General features: G+C 45.8%; 1 protein-coding gene across 1 annotated transcript; it reads left to right on the top strand.

The window, feature by feature from the left end:
• Positions 1 to 276: 276 nt before the first annotated feature.
• Positions 277 to 20,841, top strand: RBL1 (RB transcriptional corepressor like 1). The gene is made up of 21 exons (XM_026037303.1): positions 277 to 407; positions 1,206 to 1,406; positions 2,000 to 2,064; positions 2,156 to 2,284; positions 2,396 to 2,556; positions 3,292 to 3,341; positions 5,149 to 5,335; positions 6,275 to 6,441; positions 9,693 to 9,805; positions 10,284 to 10,387; positions 10,745 to 10,882; positions 12,336 to 12,500; positions 12,664 to 12,799; positions 13,784 to 14,050; positions 14,936 to 15,114; positions 16,206 to 16,382; positions 16,690 to 16,761; positions 16,939 to 17,023; positions 18,723 to 18,886; positions 19,040 to 19,204; positions 19,429 to 20,841. The coding sequence occupies exons 1-21, from the start codon at positions 355 to 357 to the stop codon at positions 19,597 to 19,599; spliced, it is 2,949 nt and encodes a 982-aa protein (XP_025893088.1). The 5' UTR covers positions 277 to 354; the 3' UTR covers positions 19,600 to 20,841.
• Positions 20,842 to 23,317: the final 2,476 nt, after the last annotated feature.

Here is a 23,317-nt window from a genome sequence, read left to right as displayed (position 1 = left end):
TGCACGCGTGTGTGCAGAGCTGCACGCGTGTGTGCAGAGCTGCGCGCGTGTGTGTGTGTGCAGAGCTGTACATGCAGAGCTGTACACATGTATGCAGAGCTGCGCGCGTGTGTGCAGAGCTGTGCACGTGTGTGTGTGTGCAGAGCTGTACGCGTGTGTGCAGAGCTGCACGCGTGTGTGTGTGTGCAGAGCTGCACGCGTGTGTGTGTGTGCAGAGCTGCACGCGTGTGCGCGCGCCGCTGCCCGCGTGCGCACACGCGTGTGCTCGCGCAGGGCGAAGCCGCGCACTGGCTGGCCTGCGCCCTGTACGTCGCCTGCCGCAAGAGCCTCGTGCCCACGGTGGGCAGCGGCCTCATGGAGGGCAACGGCGTCTCGCTCACGCGGATCCTGCGCTCCGCCAGGCTCAGGTGCGTCGCCGCCGCGTCCCCGCTCCTGCGGGCAGCGCCTTCTCTGCGTGCCCAGCGCGGGCAGCCTGCAAGTGCGCAGTCTGGCTTCCCCTAAATACGCACTCTGGCTTTCCCTAAGTTTATCCACAGCCCTTGAAAACCACCCACATCATCAGAATAACAATTATTCCACCCACGGAGGTGGTTTTTTCCCCATTCTTTCTTTCCTCTTGTAGTTAATTGAAACGCAGTCGAGATGTCCAAGTTGTTCATTAATCATCCAGATAAAACTTGGGCCTGACGTGGGGTGCTGGGCAGAAGGTCGGGTTTGGCCTCGGCCGCTGTCGCGCGGGGCTTTGGGAGCGCCGAGCTCGGCAGCTCCGTGAACGCCCCTGGGCTCCGAGGGCTTTCCGGGCAGCCTCCATCCATGACCGCCCTGCTTCTAGCCCTTGATGTAACTCCAATGTTCCACTTCAGACGCCCTTTCCAGCGGCACAGCGGGAGGGGGTGGCTCGTGTTGCACCTGCCCATAAAGGGCCCGGTCTCCCCGTGGCCGGGGTGGCTCTGCTGACCTGCCTTCCAACACGAGTATTTCCGTGGCTCTACCTTAAAGGGAGTCAGGAGAAAGGTCTAGATATGAGGGGGCAGGAAGCCTCAGTGCGTGCAGTTTGGCAGTGCCTCAAAGTAATCGTTAAACCTACGTATTAATTAAACTAATTGCTGAGGATTAAACGTGTCGTATTTTATCAGAAACTGACAGAATAAACGAATCAAGTTAAAGCTCATAATAAAATAGATTTTTTTCCTTCTCCTTTGAAGTTTAATTCAGTTTTTCAGCAAAATGAAAAAGTGGATGGACATGTCAAATCTACCGCAGGAATTCCGAGAGCGAGTGGAACGGCTGGAGAGAAATTTTGAAGTGTCAACAGTGATTTTCAAAAAGTTTGAACCCATATTTTTGGATATATTTCAAAACCCTTACGAAGAAACTTGCAAGCCACCAAGAAGCAGGAAGCAGAGGTACTTGGAGGCTTGGGGGTCCTGCGGCTGCCCGGCGGAGAGAGCCCAGGCCTCGGAGCGCTCCTTTGTCTGGGCAAAGGCCCCGTGGGGCTGCGGGGCAGAGCGGTGGTTCCGGGGCCTCGCGCGGCACCCGGGCTGGGGCGTCTGCCCCACGTGTCGCTCTGGAGAAGGGGCTGTCATACCAGTGATAGTTCCATGTGTTGAAGGGATGACTGATGTTCTGATCAAATAGTTAGGAAAAAATCTGGTGTAATTTATATACCCCTTGGCGTCTTGCTCACAACACCAGGTGAATTTTATTTCATTTGTTTATTTCTTTACAATTGTGGCAGCAGAAAAGAACAGTGTGTCTAAGAGTCACCGAGTGCTGTTTGCTCGAAGAGAGGATGAGAGGATCAGTGATGAGGTGTTACATGCTCTGTGGCCCTAGATAGGAGCGTTAATTACTGAACAGTGAAATAAGCTTGTATGGCTTGCGCTGTGCCTCGGTGCGGAGTAGCCCTTCTGAGCCGGGGAACTGTGTGAAACCGTTGCGGTGAAAACTGGTTTCGGCTTCGTGGAATTGCAGACTCCTTCTTCCCTGTCCTTGGCAGGCGAGTGCCGTGCAGCGTTAGAGATCTCTTCAACTTCTGCTGGACTCTCTTTGTGTACACGAAGGGTAGGCTGGTTTCGTTTTATCCGTTGTGCTGTTTGTGTCTTGGGTTATTAACTCGTTTATATTGTTTGATGTGATACACTGTCTCTTCAAGGTAATTTCCGTATGATTGGAGATGATTTAGTAAATTCCTATCATTTGCTTCTGTGCTGCTTGGACCTGATTTTTGCAAATGCCCTCTTGTGTCCAAATAGAAGAGATTTGCTAAATCCGTCATTTAAAGGTATGAGGAGACAGCTTATTTAAAATCAAACATGGTTTGATCTTTAGAGTTAAGTCCGTTGTAAAGCTAAAGAGCCCGTGGCCTCTCCCTTGCCCCTCTCCCTGTTTCCAGGCCTACCCGCGGACTTCCACGCGCCGGAGAGCCCGGCGGCTGAAGGGCCTCCCTGCATCATTGCCACGCTCTGCGAGCTGCACGACGGGCTCCTCGTGGAAGCTAAAGGAATAAAGGAACACTACTTCAAACCATACATCTCCAAACTGTTCGAGAGGAAGGTGTGTTGCACTGGCTCTGAGAATATGTGATGGTCCGCAGATAAATGGTGTCACCTTAAAACCACTTAAATCCAAGGTCTTGTGGAAAGTGGCTCATAGGTGGGTGGGTTTGGAAGTGATGAGTTTTCCTCTGAACATGTTTAGCAGAAATAGATTTTACTCTCACTTTTCATGCTGCATAAAGCTTTTTAGTGTGGCTGGCGAGGTGAATGGGGAATTTCTATCTTCTGTTCATGGCATTGTGAAACACAATAAATTATTTTAAGAGAGGAAAACAAAGTTACCTCTTTGTAAATTAACTTTATAGGGTAGTGATATGGTGGCTTCTTATTCTTGTCTTACTGTTTAGCAAAGTGTTTCTGATGCAGTGGTCGAGGTTGCAGCTGCACAAGCCCTTCTGTCTGCTTTTGAGCCTGCAAGGTTGTTTCTGTGCTCTGTGGAAATGTATATACAGTTCACATTCATCCGATCACTCCCTTAGCTGAAGGAGGAACGGGTTTGAGGTGGCAACGCTCATTTTGACAAATGAGGTTTTGTGGATGGGATGGAATTAAGTTCTGTTCCCAAAGTCTTGCTAAGGACCTTGTGTGCAACAAGATACCCAATTATGTTCCTAACCATTATTCTACCTTTCTGCTAAGCTGTGCTGCAGAGTAGGACCAGTTGTGATTTGCATTATAGAAAATGTTTATACCGCTTTTCTTTTTTTTTTTTTTCTTTTTTTTTCTTTTTCAGATCTTAAAAGGAGAATGTCTGTTGGATCTGTGCAATTTTACAGAAAACAAGTAAGCTGTGGAGTATGTTCTTAGTCATGGGTTTGAGTTTCATTTCTAAAATTCACGTCTTGGGATGCTCTATATCAGACTTTTCCTTCCTCTGTCCATAGTTGACCATTTTTAATTACGTGGCAAGTAAATCTGTTACTGATTGGCGGAAGTGGTCTCTGAGATCTGACAGTTATCCTAGGGTTTTCTGCGCAGCAGCGGTGACTTTTTTCAGGTTTTACGGTGTTTGCTTCCCTGCTCACGAGGGGTGAGCATCCCTGTCACCTTTGGAAGTCTGATACACAAATCAAGATCTTGGCTCTCAAGTTCTGGTTTCTGTACGTAACTCAGATATTTAAGTACTCTGTTTTCTGTGTATGGAAGCTTAGTTTAGGTAGTTACCTGTTTCCTGTGAAATCTGTGACTGCACTAGAACAAAGCAAAGACAAAAAAAAAAAAGTGAGACTTGTAAAACCACAAAAAGGGGATAAAAGCACTTCTGTGTGGGGCTTGTGTAACTGTTTTTAGAAAAGTAAGTTGAGTTCATTTCTTGAAGCTAATTTAAAGCATCTGCTGTTAATCTCTATTTGTTTGGGATAATCTTCAGGATTTTCTTTTTTGCTTTCTTCAAAATACCTAATAACTTGAATTTGTAAGATCAGTCTCCATCTTCTCAGTTCATTTTATGAGAATTACAAGCAAAGACTTGAATTGTTTTAAAGGGCTTGAATTGTTAAAGCTCGAATTGTTTTAATGATACTCTGACATAGATGGATATAAAGCAGCATTGATATAACCCATATAAAGCAGTGAAGCAAATGTAGCTGCTGATTTTAGTATTCCTACTTAATAATATTGCTGTAATAATATATGATAATGCAGTAGTCCTTATTCTCTTGTAAGCAACTTAAAAATCCAAAGGAAACGTGGACGCCTGGCTGTTTCTTTGTCCAAACTTGTTTGTAGAAATTTATATTTTTCTAAAAGAATGTAAGATGACAAACCTACAAAATAGTTGCAAGCTTGCCGTGGTGCCGCTGAGCCACTTAACGTGTGACTGTGTCATATGTGAATGTATGAGGTGTCTTTGCCCGTGAGAGTAAAAATGTTCTCTACCTGCAGGTATGGTAGTATAAGTATATGTTAATGTAAACTGGCAGGTAGGGTTTAATGATGCTTCTGGTATTTGTTGCCAAGCTTCCTTCTGCTTCCCAAGCACCAGCCTAAGGTTCTGCGACCTTAACAAGGGTCAGTATTCCTGTGCTACAGATAGGTGAACTGAAATCAAGAAAATGAAGGATTTATTTGGTGTCTTACATCAGAGAGGGCTTGGGAATGGAACCCAGGGCCTGGAAAATTGGTTCTCCCTCTCTCGGCCGCTATGGTAAGTGCTGACGCCGAGTAGCGGGAGCACAAATGGGACCTCCTAGCACGTCTCACACAGCTGCGGCTGCTCTGTTCCCTGTTCACAGAAGGTGAACTTCTGGCCAATTCAGGAATTAAAAACTGTTTCACCTACAGCTGCAAGAGAAGTAGTTTCTTTCTTCCTCTGTTTGCTGAGAACCAAACGTTGGAGGTCTCCTAGGGAGAAAAAAGGCTCATGGCGGATCCTATAGGGAACAGGGGAGGCTTTAAGTAAAGAGGAAGGCAAGGTTTAGCACAAGCAAATGGTCTCTTGTGGGAAAATGTGAGTAACTAGTCGTGCTGCTATTTAAAGTATGGCATGCTTGGAATGCCTCTTGGTTGCAGTTTTGTACTTTGCTGGTGCCTCTTTTGCTTCCTTAGCAGCGTAGCCTCTGATCACAACACACTGTGCTTTCCCTTTCAGCAAAGCATTGAATAAAGAGTACGAAGAATACGTCCTAACCGTGGGTGACTTCGATGAGAGAGTTTTCCTTGGAGCAGATGCCGAGGAGGAGATCGGCACCCCTCGCAAGTTCCCTGCCGATGTGCCGGCGGGGAAGGCGGCAGCCAGAGCTCACGTGGAGTGTCACCTGCAGCAGCATTTTGAAAAGGTGAGTCAGGTAACCTCACGTTCCCTTAAAATGCTCTGGTTTTGTTTTTTTTTTCTCCTCTCTCCATCCTTCGCTGAATCACTTCTGAAAAGTTAAATTTCTTGACATTTTACTAAGAGCCAAATGCTGAGCCTCATACTCAGGCTCCAGGGAACCCTCTTGATAAGGAGAAATTGTAGTGTTTTCTCTTGTGATTTACTAGGTAGCTATCCCTTAAAGAAGGCGTGAGCACTTTCATATATGAAACATATGTGTACATTACACATATGTGAACATATGTGTAATATGTTTCCATTTTTAAATTTCTAATTGATAAATTACTCTATGAAAGTGCATGAGGTATAAATGGAGTTTGACCAAAATCTTTACGAATACCAGAAACTTTTTTATGTTGGATTAATTTGCTTGTTTCCTAGTATTTCTCTTTCAATACAGGAAATGTCAACTTATTTGCTATTCTGTAGGAAATAACATTCAAGACATAAATTTGACAGATGTGAATGCCGGAGCGGCGCTTCCCGGGGCTGCGGTGCCCCTGTGCCAGGCAGCCCTGCAGCGCCCGCCGCGGCTCCTGGGGGCTCTCGGGGGAGGCACGTGCTTTCCTGCCCTCCGTCTTTCAATATTTTAGATCTGGGCTTGAGGATCAGAAGTCTCCATTCTCTGAACTGTACTTAAAAACTTAAAAAATTGACTTTACTCTGTACTTACAAGTGACAGCCTTGGAAAAGGCTTCAGATATCTTTTAGTGAATTTTGAGGTCACAGCTTTGATAGCAGCCTAGAGGTGACATATTCCATGTGACTTGCAGTGTGGTTTTAATCTTTTTTTTGCTATTTTTTTCCTTTTTTTTTTTTTTTTTTAAGGGCATCCCTGTTGAAAATGTTTTGAGCCACTTCTTTTGACCCATTTGTTTACTTTTTTTTGTTCTCTGTCTGGCAGAAAAGGTCATTTGCCCCCTCAACTCCGTTGACTGGCAGGAGATACCTGCGAGAAAAAGAAGCCGTCATCACCCCGGTCGCGTCGGCGACGCAGAGCGTGAGCCGGCTGCAGACCATGGTGGCCGGGCTCAAGAACGCCCCCAGCGAGCAGCTCATGGCTATTTTTGAGTAAGTGCCTGCCCCGAGTGACTCGAGCGCGCAGGGAAACCCGCTTTGCTCCAAGTTTGGCTCTCTTGTGTGGCGCAGTGTTTGCATGATCGCTGCCATATATCTTTGAGTCCTAAACAAATATGGATGAATTAAAATAAATATTGACCGTGACGGTAGAAGTTTGGGGAGCAGGAGGTATGTGAGTCAATAAGCTGGAATCTTTGCTTTAGCGACGTGGGAAAATGAGACTAACTGCAGCCAGAGGGCTCTCCATATCTCTGTAATATCACTCCTGGATACCTTAGTTTAGCTTTATCGTTTGTATATAAGCCTGAAATTGGGTAACTGTAGCTCGTTGAACTGCGTGTCTGTGTGGCAGGCCTGCAGAGAGCCTAGGTCGCTGCAGCCGTTCTGTTCAGGATCGTGCTCCTAGCACATCCGAGAGCGGCCCTAGCCCCCCGAGCTGAGGGGAGCTGCGAGGTGAAGGTGACCCCAACCCTGAGCCGCCGCGGCTGCAGTGGGGCCCCGCTGTGTAAAGCGGCCGGGTTTTGGCCCCTCCTTGCACGGCTGCAGGCCGGCTGGGTGCGGAGCACAGGGCGAAGCCGGGCTGCCGGAGCAGAGCACAGAACCAGCCTTGGTGCGTGTGAGGTAGAGAGTGTTGCTTCATAGCTCATCAACGGCTATAATTCGGTAATAAATAACTGTAATATTATTGTGTGCTTATCAAACGTCCGTACAAGGTCATGCCTTTATGGAGTGGCATTTAAGAATCTCTTATAATTAGTCAAAATGGATATTTAGCACTTATTTATGAATCTGGTATTTCAAATACTATGTAAAACTTTCAGTTCTCTTTTGAAATAAGACATATTTTGAGGCATATTTTAGTACTTGTTTCCAAAGTTTACAAGTGCTTAGCAGCATGCCGTTGTATTTTGAGTATTTTTTTAGGACCATTTGTTAATGTTTTCATTACCCAATTAACATGCTAACTCGTCTGAAATCTCTAAATGAAACAGCTGAATTTCATTTCTGAATGAAAAGCTGAAACAGCTTTTTCATTAAGAATAACCTAATCTTTCAGAGAGAGATGAAAATACTAACAAATGGGTGAGCGTTGATTAGACCTCAAGCAAAGTATTCAGTAAGTTCTTCCTTTATCTTGCACATGGGCTCAGCAAACAGAAGCACAAGTTATTTTCTCTTTAGTAGCAATAGGAGGAATTGTTTGAGCTATGCAGTATTTTGTGTTTCCAATAACTTCTATTTCAAGTGAAAATGTTTTAGAAGTATAACACTGTAATTAGCTGGAAGGCTTTGATTGAAGCTATGATTTATTTCAATGCTGCCCTTTTCGAGGCAGTTGAGTGTCTCAATTTGAAGCTCATCAGAAGGCACTGTGCTCTGATGCCAACTTTCTGGAAGGGCTGAAGCCTTCAGAAAGGCCCTTGTACATGGAGAGACCCTCGAGCTTATTTCCTGATAGCAATTGTTGGGCTCCTCATGGTGCCCCTCTACAACACAGTCTCACTATTAAATGAGGTCTCTTCCTGGTGTTGTAGCTTGAATTCAGAGTCTGTTTTAAGACTGTCCTTGGCCCCTTCCTCCCTGTGTTTTTGCAAGGGGAGGTAATTTGTTCTCTGAGGTGACGTTAAATTATTTTAAAATTGATATTTTCGGACTATGATACTTTTCAAAATGATATCAAACACTTGTTTATTAAGCCAGCTCTTGAACATGCAGATTTTTTGTGAATCTGCATTTACTTCATTCTTTTACTGGTACTTCAGCATATAATATAGATGCATATGAATTGGTTTTGAGGTCTGGCTCTCCCGTCTCCCTTTAAATCTGTTTCCATTCAAAGTCTTTAGGCTATTACTTTTGGTCTGCTTTGATTTGTGGATACCTGAATCTTTTCCCCTGACCACCCACAAGCTCCTCTTAGAGAATTTAAGTTATGAAAGAGTTTTTGGTTGTTTGTTTTGGTTTTTAATCCTTTGCCTTTCAGAGAAAAGCAGCGTGCAAATGGCAAATTAAAGGTCACACTTGAGCGGAAATGCAGCTGCTGAAAGCTGAACTTTGGTTTATTCTTGTATTTTCTGGGGAAAACATTTTGCATAAACTCCAGAATTCTAAGACAGAAAGGTCTTAGTCAGGAGTCTCTATTGCCTTTCATGGTTAAGGATTTTCCTTAACCAAACCTTAGTAAAGAGAGAACACAAGGGCTGAGTGTGCTCGTCTGCACGCTGCGGTGGGCCCTTGGTTGCACCTCGTAGCGTTGAGGTGAGGTTGGGTTTGTCTCTCTTCCCTGCTCACCCTTTGGCTCTTTGCAGGTCACACTCTTCTGGACCGGAGGCTGTAGTGTGCAACTAGCATGTAGTTAAATGCTGCTCCTGCATTTAACACTGCTGAAGGGCTTTCTTCCATGAAGTTGTCTTTATTTTTAGTTTACTTGGCAGCCTTCCCCAAACCTTCCCTCCTAAGCTGGCTGGCCGGCGCCTTGGCTGCTGTTACCACGTTTCCCCCTTTATTCACGTGCATTACTTTGTGTAGCAGTGATGTGTGTTTGCTTTCACTCTGTGGAGCGAGTGTTTAACAGGGTGAAGTGCTTCTCTAGGTCGCTGCAAAGGGCTCGCAACAAGCATCTCCAAATCCCTCCAGCGTTGCAGACCTCTCGTTAAGGGGGTTTATCTACATTCTCCCTGTGAGAATCCTTCACGGACAGCACACAGGCTAATAGCTGCTTGATAGGTTAATAACCCATTGAAGGGTAGGAATAAGGAGCCCCGTTCTTGTTGTCTCTTGCCAACGTTGTCTGCTCCGGGAGGCTAATTTCTGCCCTGCACAAGAGCCCGCAGCAGCAGCCCCGAGCGCAGGCTCGCGGCGTCTGGCCTTGGACGCTCCGGGAAGGGCCTGCCTGCTTCCTACCTGCCTGCAGCTTTCTGTTCTGTGCTTCCAGCAAGGTGATACAATCTGCAGAAATAAATATTGATACGGAATTATGGTTGTATTTCAAGTAGGAGTCTGTGGGTTTGTCTGTCTTGTTGCAATTGATTTTCAGTTTTTATAGGTAGTGACTTCTTGCTTTGGAAACCCTTTACTCTGGAACAGTGCCTGTGTGTGCAGGTGCCTGGATGCGTTTGGGTTAGCTCTTGCAGCAAACTTCTTGCTGCCTTCCTCTTCCCAATGTGTCTTTCTGTGGGAGGGCCCCAGGGAGCAGCCTCCCCGTTTGTGCCAGCAGGACTTTCTCTTTGTGTCCCCTGCAGATCCTGCGCGCGCAGCCCCATGGAGAGCATCGTGAGCAGGGTGAAGGAAATCGGTGAAACTTTCTGTCGGAGCTACACGCAGCCAACGGACGAACAGCCCGGATCTCATATAGGTGAATGTGAAATGTGTGGCCTGCTTCAGAGCGTGGAACCAGGCAAATGAAACGCGTGCCTAAGCTTGCCTTGACAGAACTGTTTCTCTCGAGCAGAACACTGTAAAAAGTATTACAGAATGGAACAAGGTTGTAGTTCAAAATGGGATAATTAAGAAAACATTGAAACTTCAGCAGCTGATAACTAGACTTTAAATTTATATTTTTCTTGGATATAAAATTTAAAGGCAAAAGGGTGTAAATTTGCCGAATTCTGTACTTAGAGATATTAAAATACAAAATCCTTTGATATTTTTTTTGTAGAATTGCATACTGTTCATTAGAAATTCTTTGGTCACACTTTTGGTCTAGAAAATCTATATATGCACACACATGCTTTTTTTTTTTTTTTATGTAGAAGACCAAGTATCAGTCAACTTGGTCTAAAACAGTTTTCTAAAACAGCATTGGGCTTTATCAGTGTGGTTTTAAATTTCAGATTTTGCTGTAAACAGATTAAAACTGGCAGAGATCTTGTACTATAAAATCTTGGAGACGATAATGGTCCAAGAAACACGAAGACTGCATGGGAAGGACATGACTGTAAGTAAAAGAGAACACTTTTCCTAAGTCCCCACTCCAGGGAACTATGCTTAGACAGCTCCAGAACAGATTGGTCTGTTTTTGACCAGCCTATGTTTTAAAAAAAAAAAAAAATTGTATGAGAGGTGCCTTGATTGTACGTTGATTACTGTTATAAAGGCTAAAGACTCAGCATTACTAACTATATTAATTTACATTGACTTTTAGAACCAAAAGCCATCCGGCAGATATTCTCATTCTCTTCTTCATCCTCTTACCAGTATTGGCACTTGGTGTCACGCGGGAGTTTTTAAATATAAAAACTCTGCCTCCACTTCCCCATCCTCAGATCCCTGACCGTTTCCATAATTTCTTCAGGCTCTCCTGGAACAAGATGTCTTTCACCGCTCCCTGATGGCGTGCTGCCTGGAGATTGTGCTTTTTGCATATAGCTCCCCCCGCACCTTTCCCTGGATCATTGAAGTTCTGGATCTCAGGCCTTTCTATTTTTACAAGGTAAATGGCTGCTGCTTTTTTACTGGACATATCCTTATATTTATCCTTAAATATTTTACCTGGCATGTATAAGGCTTCAGTTGACACAGAAACTTAAAGCAAGAAAAGCAAGAAAACCATTTTGTAAATGGTACTCAGCTGTGGTATGTTGTTACTCAATTTCTAACACTAATTAAGTACAGCTTTGAGTGGGATAAAGCAGTTGATAAATTCAGTTGAATGCGTTAGCTGACGACAGGCTGTTGGACTGCTTGTGTCCTAGTTCTGCTTATCACAGATAAGATAGCAATAATCCTTTATCTTTGACTGCTCCTACCTATTTCAGACTTGTTCTGTAAAGTTTCTTTTTTCTTGTTTTCCATAACAGAGCAGAAAGTGTTTTTCCCTTGGTGTTCTCTTACTGTTGCTGTGGTTTGCAGGCGATGGAGTTGTGGTGCTTTTTGGTTTGTTTCTTTATGTTTGTTTGTTTTCTTTCTCACCAGCAAATACCTCTTTTCTTCCGTAACTCCTTTACTTGTTTGATCCTCTTAACACCTATTTGTGACTCCTATGCAAAACTCCTGGGAGTTTTTACTAGATACCTAATAACTACAGTTACTAGTACTGAAAGCATTAAATTGCCTCTGTTTAGAGGATAATAACCCAAAAGGATCAAATCCCTTAGGAAACATTTGTTTTATATCCTATTCTTCCTTCTCCTTTAAGCTTCAGATATAAGGCAGTAGTGAAACTGAAACAGGTCTGTTACTATTGCTGCCAGCCTTGGTAGCCTCAATCAGTAGCAGATGCTCTCGTGTTTTCTCTGCAGAAATAACTTTGTGCAACAGATTTATATTTCATTTTCTTTTATGTTGTGCATTTGTTTTCATTGCACTTTTTACTTCAAAAAGCTGCTATCATGAAGACCTCTCAGGAAGGAGTTGATGTTCGTTGTTTCACTTGTGGTTTTTGTTCTTTAGCAGGTCGCTCGGGGAGTGTATGGCACTCTGAGGGTATAAAAGAGGAGATATATATATATACACATATATATATATATATCCTCCATCACTGAGGGTATAAAAAACAGACTGAGCATTCATCTATTGGAAATAACATAGATAAAGTGGATCTAACAGTAGACTGGAGGGATAAATTATGACCCTACAAAGGGATTTTCAGCTATTGCTGGAACTGAATCTGTATGCTCAGGGATGGCAAGAGGGGGCCTCGCAGCAGGTTTTGTTGGTGCATTGGGGTGTGAGCTGGATTGCTCAGAGGGACTGGGAAAGTTTTGAAGGGATGAAGATGTGAGGCAGAGGCTGGAACATCCGGTACAGTCTGAAGAGAGAGTGTGTGTGTGTGTCTGTGTAGTCTTTATTTTTTTTATTTGGGTTCCTGAAATGAATAATATGATGATATGAAGTACAAGGGATGCAACTTCTGTTGTTTTCTACGTGTTCCTTGCTGCCCTCAGGTCATCGAAGTCCTGATTCGTTCTGAGGATGGTCTTTCCCGAGACATGGTGAAGCATCTCAACAGCATTGAAGAGCAAATCCTGGAGAGCCTGGCCTGGACGCGGGAGTCAGCCCTCTGGAAAGCGCTCCAGGCCTCGGAAAACAAGGTCCCAACCTGTGAAGAAGTATGTTAGCTGGTTTTCTTTCACTTGCAAATTCAGGTTCCTTATTACTCTCACTTTATATAGCAGATCATTCAAATAGGATAATTTCTACAGAAAACACTTATTTATTTTTGTACAGAAAACAGTTATTTGTTATCTTACGCTGGCATTTCTTATTTCTCAGGTAATCTTTCCCAGTAACTTTGAAGCAAGCAACGGAGGTGGGGGGCTTGGGCACTTGCCCATGATGCCAATATCTCCAATAATTCATCCTCGAGTCAAAGAGGTTCGGACAGATCTCGGTGGGACTTTAAGGCGGGGTATGTTCCCGGGTTCTGTTGTGTTTTAAATGCATGCTTTTATGTATTTATTTAAGGACTGCTTTAGAGTTAGGAAGAGCAATCCTGAGGCTGAACCAAGTATTGCTAAATGGAAGCAGTTTCAGCCTGCGTGCACCTGTGAAGCCCTGTTTGTGTTTTAGTGGCAGCAGAATCAGTGGTGACGCCTCATTTCTGCGCTGGAGCTGGGTCCTCCTCCATTTGGATGGAATGGGTGCCCCGCTCTTGGAGTGGATGGTCGTCTCTGATAGTGTCGTGTCCTTTGCTCTTCATACTTTCAGTCTGTTCTGCCTTTGAGAAAGTATAATCTAAATGTAGCTTCCTCTCTGTGCTTTCTAGCATTTTTGAGAGGTCTCACTGCTGTCGCAGTCTCACTGTTCTTACCCTTCAGAGCAAGTGTCTCAGCCTCTGCTTTCCTGCCCCTTCAAGTCCAGAGATACTTGCCACTGTCGCCTCTTGCTTTGCTTCTTGCCGTCATAAGTGGATCTTTTGCTCCTTCCTCCAGAACTCTTTTTGCAGGAGGGGAGGGAGATGCCGGCAGTGCCTGGCTGGGCGGTGCTGACTGGCTGCACTTCTTACCTGTGGCCTGGAAGGCTTCAGCTTTGCGGGGCGTAGGAGGCTGCAGTCGCCGTACGTGTGGTTTTGGTTTGTGGTGGTTCTGTTGTCGTTGTTCCCTCCCTCCCAGAGTAGCTGCTGCAGAAATACAGTGGAACAGAAGCCTGAACATTAGTATTTACATGCTTTAGTTTTGCTGAAGATCTTTAAAAGCAGCTGAGAGCAGGCTGAAGGGGACTGGAGGTATGTGGGGGGAAGGCTCTTGTTGGAATTGGTTTAGAGAGAAGATAATTTCTTAATCAGAACGGGTTTATTATATTTTGTCACTTGTTAGGTTAACCTTTTGCCTCACGCGGAGAAGTTCCTCTTGAGCTGCTGCCCTGCATTTTTTCCTCCTCCTTTGCTTGCTAGACGTGCAGCCGCTGTCGCCCATCTCCGTCCACGAGCGCTACAGCTCTCCTGCAGCCGGGAGCGCCAAGAGAAGGCTCTTCGGAGACGACAGCCCCAAGGAGCTGCAGCTGGAAAAGGGTTGGACTGAAGGCACCAAGCTGACCATCGCTCCGGCTTCAAGTGTCCTTGCTGAAAGTGTCTCTGTTTCTCCTGGGCAAACAGTGCTGACCATGACAACTGCTGCAGTGGCAGGGAAATCGGCACAGAGGGTTACCATCCCGCTGCATGGTAAGGCTTCCTCCCGTGCTACCTCTTTGGCTTGTGCTTAAGACCAGGTAGAGTAAACCTGCATTTTTTTTTGAAAACGTGGTGTTTAAAAGAATACTCTTCATTCAAAAATAAATGAGAGAGCCGGTGCATAGTGATGTCTCATTGTGAAGTTTGATCTGCTGCCCAACAAGGAAGCCTGGGGGTTTGTCCTGGCAAGCCAAGTTGTGGAGTCTTTTCCAGTTACACTTTGCTGCAGATAAAGCTTGGTTTTAGTTATCAGCTGCAATAGTTATTCACCACTATTTGTGTTTTAGCATTACAACAAAAATTATCTGAAGTTTCTGGATAAGGACACTCTATATGTATAAATACGAAGAAAATTGTTGGGTTTGTTTTATTAAAGCTGAAAGATATTTGAGTATTTCTGGTGGTGATAGACAAGAAATTGTATCGCTTTTTTGGCTTAAAAAATAGTTCTTGTTTTTCTGTAAATAAAACCCACTTCTACCGTCACATTGAAAGAGATTTTCAGCAAGAGGATTTAACTTATCCATACTTATGGCTTATCCATATTTTGCAAACTAGACATGATATAAACGTAAGAAAACTTGCCCACTGCCCAGAGTGGAAGTAGTGCAGAAATTTCCCGTGAGTTTCTTGTGAATGTTGTGCTTGATCTGGATAGTTTTAGAACATGAATGTGAATAACTGCTGCTTTTGAGTTACCAGAAACGCACTTTTTGAGCATTTCTGAATACTCTGAAGGATAAAGTCTGTAGCCTCCCGTGCAGAGGGGTGACGTGTCTTCGTGGGGAATGCTTGCAAATCCTGGAGCGTTCGCAGTCTGACGGTGCACGCGGTGGCCGCGAGCGGCTGCCTTCCCGCTGTGTGTGTCATCCGCAGGCATTGCAGGCGACATGGGAGGGATCACGTTGATACCCGTTTCGATGAATTTAGGTCAGCCGTCTAAAACGGAGGCCGCGGCTCCCAGCCAGCCCCAGGGGAGTCAAGCGCAGGAAGTGCCTCCTCCGTCGGGAAGCAAACCCAAGAGAACGGGCTCCTTGGCCCTGTTTTACAGGAAGGTAAGGGTCTCTGTCAGGAAGTGACGCTTCATGTTTCTCGTGGCTCTGGTGCAGCTTATCCCCTGGAGCAGTTTCCACGTTTTCATTACTTTCCAGCCCTCAGGTACCTTCCCTTTGGCACGAACAGCCCCCTGTTACTGGGGGGAGAAGGGGAAGGATGAGGGTTGCTTAATTCTTGCACAGAATCAGGTCCACCCTATCTCCCTGGCTTCATTTGTGAAGTGGTGAAGGGGTTTAAGGGCTGGAGTAAGATCTGAATGCCTCAGGGGCGCCTCACATCTGTACTGCCCAGTGTGTAAGTCTAAACGTGGGAACTCGGAGCTGGACGGAGCTGGGAGGGCTGCGCGTCCCGCGGGCGCGCGGTTCCCGAGGGCAGCGTGGCCGGCGGCCCGTGGGGCTCTCCTTCCCCGCGCGCGAGCCTTGGGTTGCTCCTTGGAATCCACTCGCCTGGAAAATGATTCCAGTTGGGCCAAATACATGGCAAACCAGGGGGTAGGCAGCACCACTCTTAATTACGATGAAGAACTCATATCTACTTAAATCTGTCTGCAAAGGGCTTTTGACCTTCTCATTACAATGATGATCATATTCAGAATGATTTTTCCCTTCATTCCTGTCTTGTTCCTGTTTATTAGGGCATATAGCATAGAGTTCTTCGCCTAATTTTCAATGATGAGTGAAAACCTCTGAAGAATGAGAACTTGAGGAATGTTGTGCTTGCCTTTTTGGGTTTCAAAACAGACTTATGATAACAAAAAAGGAAAGAAAAGCTGCTGATTTGAGATTTTATTTGATCACAATTTAAATGTCTTTATAAATATTTAAATAGCATGATTTAAATACCCCACTTTCTGCTACTGTAGTTTATAAGTGATGTTGTGTAGGAGCAATAGTCCTAACGCCTTTGGTCAGATTTCTTAAAATGTTAGAAACGTTTCAGTTTAACGTTTAAGCGGGGTTTAGCCTGTAGTGCTTCAGGAGCCGCTTGGGCGGAGGGGCACACTTGGCTAAAAGCGATGCGGGAGCTGCGGGTGCCGCGGGGCAGCGGTCGGAGCGCGGCCCCTTCCCGCGGCCGCTGTCTCCCCGTGCAGGTGTATCACCTGGCGAGCGTGCGCCTGCGAGACCTGTGCCTCAAGCTGGACGTTTCCAACGACTTGCGCAGGAAGATATGGACCTGCTTCGAGTTCACGCTCGTTCATTGCGCCGACCTCATGAAGGACAGGCACTTGGACCAGCTCCTCCTTTGTGCTTTTTACATCATGGCGAAGGTAAGGCATCCGTTTAAGAAATCTAGGGAATTCTACTCCAGTGTGAAAAGTTAGAGGGCCCGTTTTTCAAATTCCCAAATGTTTTATCTGACTTTGTAGACTTTTCCTTCTTTATCTCCTAGTGCTTCTAGAAGAAAAGTTGGAAAGGCAATAATTCCTAAGCAAGAGAGGGGGTTGCTAGCTAGTTTACTGCTGTCAGAGTAAAGATAAGAACCTGCTTTGATTTCTGAAATGAAATTCAATTGTTTTCTAAAGTTAAAAAATCCTAGAGTTTGCGGTTGGTCTAGAGCAACTTCTTCTTATCCAGGTAACGAAAGAGGAAAGAACTTTTCAGGACATAATGAAAAGTTACAGAAATCAGCCCCAGGCAAACAGCCATGTGAGTAAATAATACTGCCTTTCCTTTGTATAAATACCAGGTGCAGCTGGTATTTATCTTCTCAAATGTTTCTGCTAGTAGTAGAAAATCAAATTCTTTTAAAATTATTCAGATGGATTTTGTCTGATCTTTTTACTCGCCTTCCTTGACAGCAGTGTTTTCCCCTCTGTCCTGTAGGTTTATAGGAGTGTTTTATTGAGGAATATTCCTGAGGATGTTCCGTTGGACAAGAACACGAATCAAGATGTTGAGATGACAGACGGTGAGCGCAGCCAAGTAATCTTCTGTTTTTAAGAGTGTTCTCGCCTGCTTTAGAAGAACTGAGTGGTGAGGTAGTAATGAATAGAGTAGAATGAGTGGAAGAGTGGGACGGCAAGTGCCCTGGTAAGGAAAGGGAAGCGTGGTGTAGGCTTTGAAATTGGAAAGCAGCATATGGAAGAAAACAAGCTGTCTTGTCAGCTGGTGTTGTCGGTGTTAGAGCATGGAAAATACACTTTCCACTTAAAATAAATGTTCAGTGGGGTTGGATTGGGTGCGTTGTTTTTCTTCTGTCAGTTATGATACCTTGAAGTGCATCCTTGGTGTGTGCCACAGTGTGACAGTGACCTTGTAGTTCTTGGACAGCAGTTAATAAGGGAAGATTAATAGTACCTAAAATATTCTGACTTTTTAAAATGGATTTATGTTATTGCCTTAGGCTTTGCAGGGAGAACGTGTTCTTCTGGGCCACCACTTTAATGCATTCAGATCTCTAGGTTCAGCGTCCTGTCTAGCAGCTCCCGGCTTCCTGACGTCTTGGGGTACCTGACGTGCTGGGCTCCCACGTTCCACCAAGCGAATGGGCTTGGACATAGCTGCCAAGGAGCGTTTATGTGACACCTACGCTGTGACAGGAAAACTTGTGTAGTTGCAGCTTCTTCCCCTCGTTACGTGCCTGAACAAGTGCTTGGCCTCCTTGTGCCAGGGGCGTGAGCTGAGCGGGAAGCTGCTCTTTGCCAGCTGATGACTAAACTGCCTGGAGAACCTGGAGCTTGTCAGACTCCTTCAAACTTTAGTTTGCCGTGAGTGTTGGAGAAGTCAGGGTCTGCAGTTTGGCAGTTTTGACTGCCTTAAAATTGTTCAGGGTCCTGGCTAGTTGTATTCCTGCTGTAACTGGATCGTTACCTAAGCAGATAAGTGAACGAGGTGAGACTTGGCACAACGTCACGCGCTCGGCGCTGGGAGGCCGCCCCTCGATTGCTGTGCCCAGTTTTGGGCCGCTCGCTACCAAAAAGACACAGAGGCTCTGGCGTGTGTCCGGAGAAGGGCAAGGAAGCTGGTGAAGGGGCTGGAGCAGAGACCTTGCGAGGAGCAGCAGGGGAGCTGGGTTATTCAGGCTGGAGAGCGGGAGGCTCCGGGGAGACCTTCTCGCTCTGTACAACTACCTGAAGGGAGGTTGTAGGGAGGCGGAGGTCAATCTCTGCTCCAGAATAACTACCCAGTAACTACCTATAGGACAAGAGGAAGCGGCCTCAAGCTGCACCAGGGGAGGTTCAGGTTGGACATTAGGAAGAATTTCTATGGAAGGAGTGGTGAAGCCTTGCGCCAGGCTGCCAGGGAAGCGGTGGAGTCGCCGTCCCTGGCAGTGCTCAAGCAACGTGGAGATGAGGCCCTTGGGGACATGGTTTAACAGGCGTGGTGGTGGCGGGATAGTGTTTAGACTTGGTGATTTTGAAGGCTTTTCCGAGCGTCATGATTCTGCGCTCCCCCCACAAAAAGAGGGCAATAGTGCTGTGTTGGTGACGAGGGGAACCACCAAGAGCGTGCCTCATCTTGACCCAAGCAGACTTACCCAATCCATTTTATTAATTGGTCAGTATGAGACTGAGTTCATGTCAGCTGCATATTGTACATCTGAATCTGAAGAAACTCAGTTTGCTGCTACTCTGTTCTTGAAATCTGAAGCTCGCTCTCATTTTTAGACTCCTCTGAGAAAAGTTGTTCCTCAGCACAGTCTGCGCCAGAGAACTGCAGGGAGTCCGGGGCAGAGGAGAGAGGTGATCTGATCACATTTTACAATGCAGTCTATGTAGGAAGAGTAAAATCATTTGCACTGAAGTACGATATCACAAACCAGGATCACGTAGTAAGTAAAACACTTTTGAATTTTGGTCCATCTAATAAAGATCATAAAGACAAAAAGTTTTTACTGCCAGTTAAATAATGTTGTTAATAATTGAAATTATCTTTTAAAAAATATTTTCTAACTTAGCTTCAATGCCAATCTGGCCTCTTTCAGATGGAAGCGCCTCCCTTGTCTCCGTTCCCAAACATCAAGCAGCAGCCGGTGTCCCCTCGGCGGATATCTCAGCAGCACTCGGTTTACGTCTCGCCGCACAAGAACGGCGCCTGCTTGACCCCCCGAACTGCCCTGCTCTATAAATTTAACGGGAGCCCTTCCAAGGTAGAAACCAGGAGGGTTGAGAGGGCTGCATTTGGGAGAGGGACGAGCCGTAGTTTCGTGGTGGGAAAGCTCTCCCTGGCAGCAGGGATACTTGGCCAGGTTTCTTGGTTTGTGCTGAAGGGCAACCTCAAAAGTCAAAACAGTAGCTCTCTATTTCCAGATAACTGAAAATCAAAGCAATCTGAGGTCTAGTAACTCAAGATGCTTTTCTTTCTTAATCACAGAGCTTGAAGGACATCAATAATATGATAAAACAAGGTGAACAGAGAAGTAAGAAACGCGCGATAACGATTGATAGTGACACGGAGTCCCCTACGAAACGGCTGTGCCAGGAAAACGATGATGTTCTCCTGAAGCGACTGCAGGATGTCGTCAGTGAGCGAGCAAATCACTAGGGCTGCCTCTTTTCTTCGGGATCTAAAAGCTGCGGAGTTCAGTGCAACTCTCGTGCTGTTTTTCCTTGCTTTCCAGCCATTTTGTATATAGAAAACTGCCAAATTGTTTTAAATGCTGACGTTGCCTGACTTCCGTAGGATGCAGATAGGTGAAGTAGCGAACGTCAGGAATAAGCATGATGGAAAATGTGTTAGAAGTTGCAAAAGCCTGATCTGTAGGAAGCTGCATAATTCAGGGCATCTGAATTCTGAGTGTGACTTGGCTTCCAGTAAGTGCTTTTATTTTTGGAATAAGGACTTTCAGGGAATAATAAGTGGAGTCAGTTAATTGTCTCAAGCTTTCAGTATTTGTCTGGGGAAGAAGCTTTCAAAAAGTGCCTTATTTTAAGAGCGTGGAAATCTTATGCAGTGTTACAATGTGAAGTGAATGGAGTAGAGAGGAAACTGTCAGAAAGAGGCTTGAACGGCGTGGTTTCATGGGATGTGCTCGTCCCTCTCCTCCCAGAAGAGGAGACAGGCCATCCCGCCTGCTGCAGGGCCGACCAGGTCAGCCTTTGGCCGCCCTTGGGCCCTTCCCATGCGCAGGTTCATCTAACAAATTGTATCTCTTAATATTTTTTTTCCTGAAGACTTTAGTCTTCTGTTGTATAGTATCTACACTGAGTGTAAGCCCGATCAGCTAAGGCATGCTTGTATATGTGATTTTTATAGCTAATAAGGGTGTGGATTCATTGGAAATATATAAATTCTAACATCTAAGTTGTTTTCACTGAAGGATTTTGATAGGATTTATTTTCCCAAAATGGAAAAAAGTCAAGGTTTGGTTTTTTTACTGTATATCAGTAGTTTGATCTTATATCATAATTAGGTTTAAGATTAGAGCCATACAAAAACTTCCCAGCACTGTGTTTCTCAAGTCAATGTGTGTATATTCTACTCTTGTTCTTTGGTTTTTTTTTTGTTTGTTTTTAACGATTGCATAGGACTTGTTTAAGGAGCTCTGACTTTGATTTGTTTAATGTGTGCCAATAGATTGGCTGGACCTCAGTTCTGTGGAAAATAATTTCATGATTTCAAACCATCTCAGCTAAAGAACCTGGTCAGCCATGGTGCAGGAAACATGTATTTAAAAGCATACATGAGGCAGCTTACCATATGCTTAATTCATTTTTGAATTATTAATTACTCTTTGATTTTTTGGTAGAGTTGGAAAAAGGTGCTTTTCTATTTGTAGTGTGAGGAAGCAGCTAGGCAACGCACTGGGTTTAATGTAGACCCCTCATTTCCTTTCTTCTGCTGGAGTGTTTGGCTGCAGCTCTCGGGATGGGAAGGCCGGGGAGCGACGTGGCCGTGTGGAGGTGCCGCGGTGCAGGGGCACGGGGTGCCCGTGCAGGAGCACAGCTGTGATGTGGGGACGGGACAAGCCACCCAGCCCCGTGCTGGGGCCGCGGCGCCGCGAGGGAGCCCCGCGCACGGAGCTCCCTGCAGATCCCGGCGTGACCGGTGGCTGCCCTCGGCCTTGGCGTCGCCAGTCCTTCAGCAATAGTGTATCGTGCTCTTTTCTGAAACTGTAGAAAAATAATGGTGATAAAATTTTTTCTAGTTGTCATGAGACACTTTTTTTTTCGTTAGAAAAAATAATGTGCAACAACTGAGTGCAGTTCAGGTTTTCTCGTATTAGATTTGGCCCTTTTTAGGTGCTAATAGAAAGAAGGTTTTTGTGGTTTTTTTTTGACTTGCTAAATGACTAACAGCTTATGTGACAATTTTGTAACGGTTTCAAAGTGCCTTCATATGTAAATATGTATTTTATAATAAACAGTTTTTAAAAATGTTTCACCTTGTGCTGCTCAGTTTCTCATGGCAGTTTGTTTAACTGGTGTCCTCTGCATTTTTAGTACTGCCAGATTCTTTTCTGCCTTCCTGGAGTTGGATTTCTTTTTGCTTTGATTTCGTTTTCTTTCATTTTGAATATTCATTTGATCTGTCCTGCATTTCCCTCTGGGTTTCTGCATTGTTCGTACATCAGTCGGTTTCTGGGAAGAGGAGGCGACTGATGAATTCACTGAAGGAACCGAAACAGTGAGAAGGCAAAAATCCTGCGGTGCCGAGTGACGGGAGCAGAGACTGCAGCAGAGCATTAAATGAAACCCGTGGCCAGGAGCGCATCGTTCGCGGCCTCGCAGCGCTGCAGCTCGGCAGGGTGACGCCAGCGGCAGCAGTTGGGAGGCGTTTTGAGCGGCAGTTTGGAGCAGGTTGAGGTCGGTACCAGCAGGGTTTAGGCTGCTGTTGTGGCTGGCGTGAGGCTGGCCCGCAGCCAGTGCTCTGCCTTTGTGCTCAGATCCCTATCGGGTTCTGTTGTGCACCTGTTCTAGGGGAAAGAAATCAAGAGGAGTGATTTGACTGTGCGGAAAGTCATTTTAATGACTCCGCGAGACAGATTTAGTGTCGTGCACGAAAGGTTTAGTTTTCAAAAGACTGTTAAACACAGTTTCCATCAAAAGTGATGATGAGGGGTATGGAGCCGTGCAAAGGTGGCTGGTTTTTCTCATCAGGAACTTTTCCTTTTGCAGATCAGCCTGCCAGCGAGGTGCAGGCCTCGCCGCTGGGCAGTGCAAGGTGGGAAATAGCTGCTTTTCCCAAGCCCTGAAGCTTCCCTCGGTCTGTTAGGAGAGCTTTTCCTCTGCCAAGGAGACTTCACTAATTCCCCATCTGCAGATGAGCACCTTCCCAGTGCTTGAGGCGAGTTCGGCACCTCTGTGTGCTCCAGGGTGAAAAGAAGGGTTGTTGAGGCTGCCGGGTACAACAGGCCTCATAGCTCCTAATAGCTCTGTGTGTGTGTGTAGGTATGTACATACATATGGACGTACACATTTTGTAACCCAGTCTGTTAGGTTACCACATTCTGAGTACTAAGGTATGGCCTCAAGAAAAACTGTGGTCAGAGTGCAAATAAGCCCTGCTGGAAACAGAAACTATTTTTTTTCTGATTTGCCTTCCTGTTAGGAAATAATCCTTTGTTTCTAAATAATCTTTTGTTTCAACCTTGTGACTCACGGCTGGGGTTTTGAAGGCTTTTTGTGGGGTGGGGTGACTCTTCCTCCCCTCCCTTCTGACAGTCAAGGGAGGTCGGGTTTGGCTCTGTAACTGGTGTCTTTGTTTCTGAAGTTCCACTAATTGTCACGTTGTCACGTAGTTGACAGGGGCGTCTCAGCACCCACGTAGCAGCCCTTCACGGGTATCTGATGAGCTCGATGTTGCTTGACTCCTGGCTGTGCCAAGGCTGTGAAAGCCCAGCTGCCCTGAGCGCTGGGAGTTTGGGAAGGCCGGTGAGGGCCGGTGGTGGATGCGGTCGGCCCTTTCTGACCCTTCCGGAGCCAGAGCTCCCGGCCGCCCTGCTGGATCCAGGCACTTGCAGGTGTGGGGGCTAACGCTGCTGCGGAGCAGGGAGCAGCTCCAGGGGGCCCCGGGGCCTGGGCTGGGGCTCCCCTCTTGCCAGCAGCACCAGCGCTGCGGCTCTCGCTCAAGGGCTGCGGGTGCTGCTGGAGCAAGTCCAGCACAACCAGGACAGGCTGTCAGCAGCACATGAAGAGGGGAGAAATAAAAGAGCTGCTTCTTTAGGAAGAAAAACAATTCTTCTTCTTCCTAACTTCTTTTTTTTTCCGCTCCCCTGCAAGGGATTCCTCATGGAGTAATTTTAGGTGTGGCTTTTTTTTTT

The sequence above is a fragment of the Nothoprocta perdicaria genome, unplaced genomic scaffold (genome assembly GCF_003342845.1).
Source record: "Nothoprocta perdicaria isolate Ctin4 unplaced genomic scaffold, notPer1 scaffold_196, whole genome shotgun sequence".
Taxonomy (NCBI): domain Eukaryota; kingdom Metazoa; phylum Chordata; class Aves; order Tinamiformes; family Tinamidae; genus Nothoprocta; species Nothoprocta perdicaria.
This window is presented reverse-complemented; position numbering and strand designations above follow the sequence as displayed.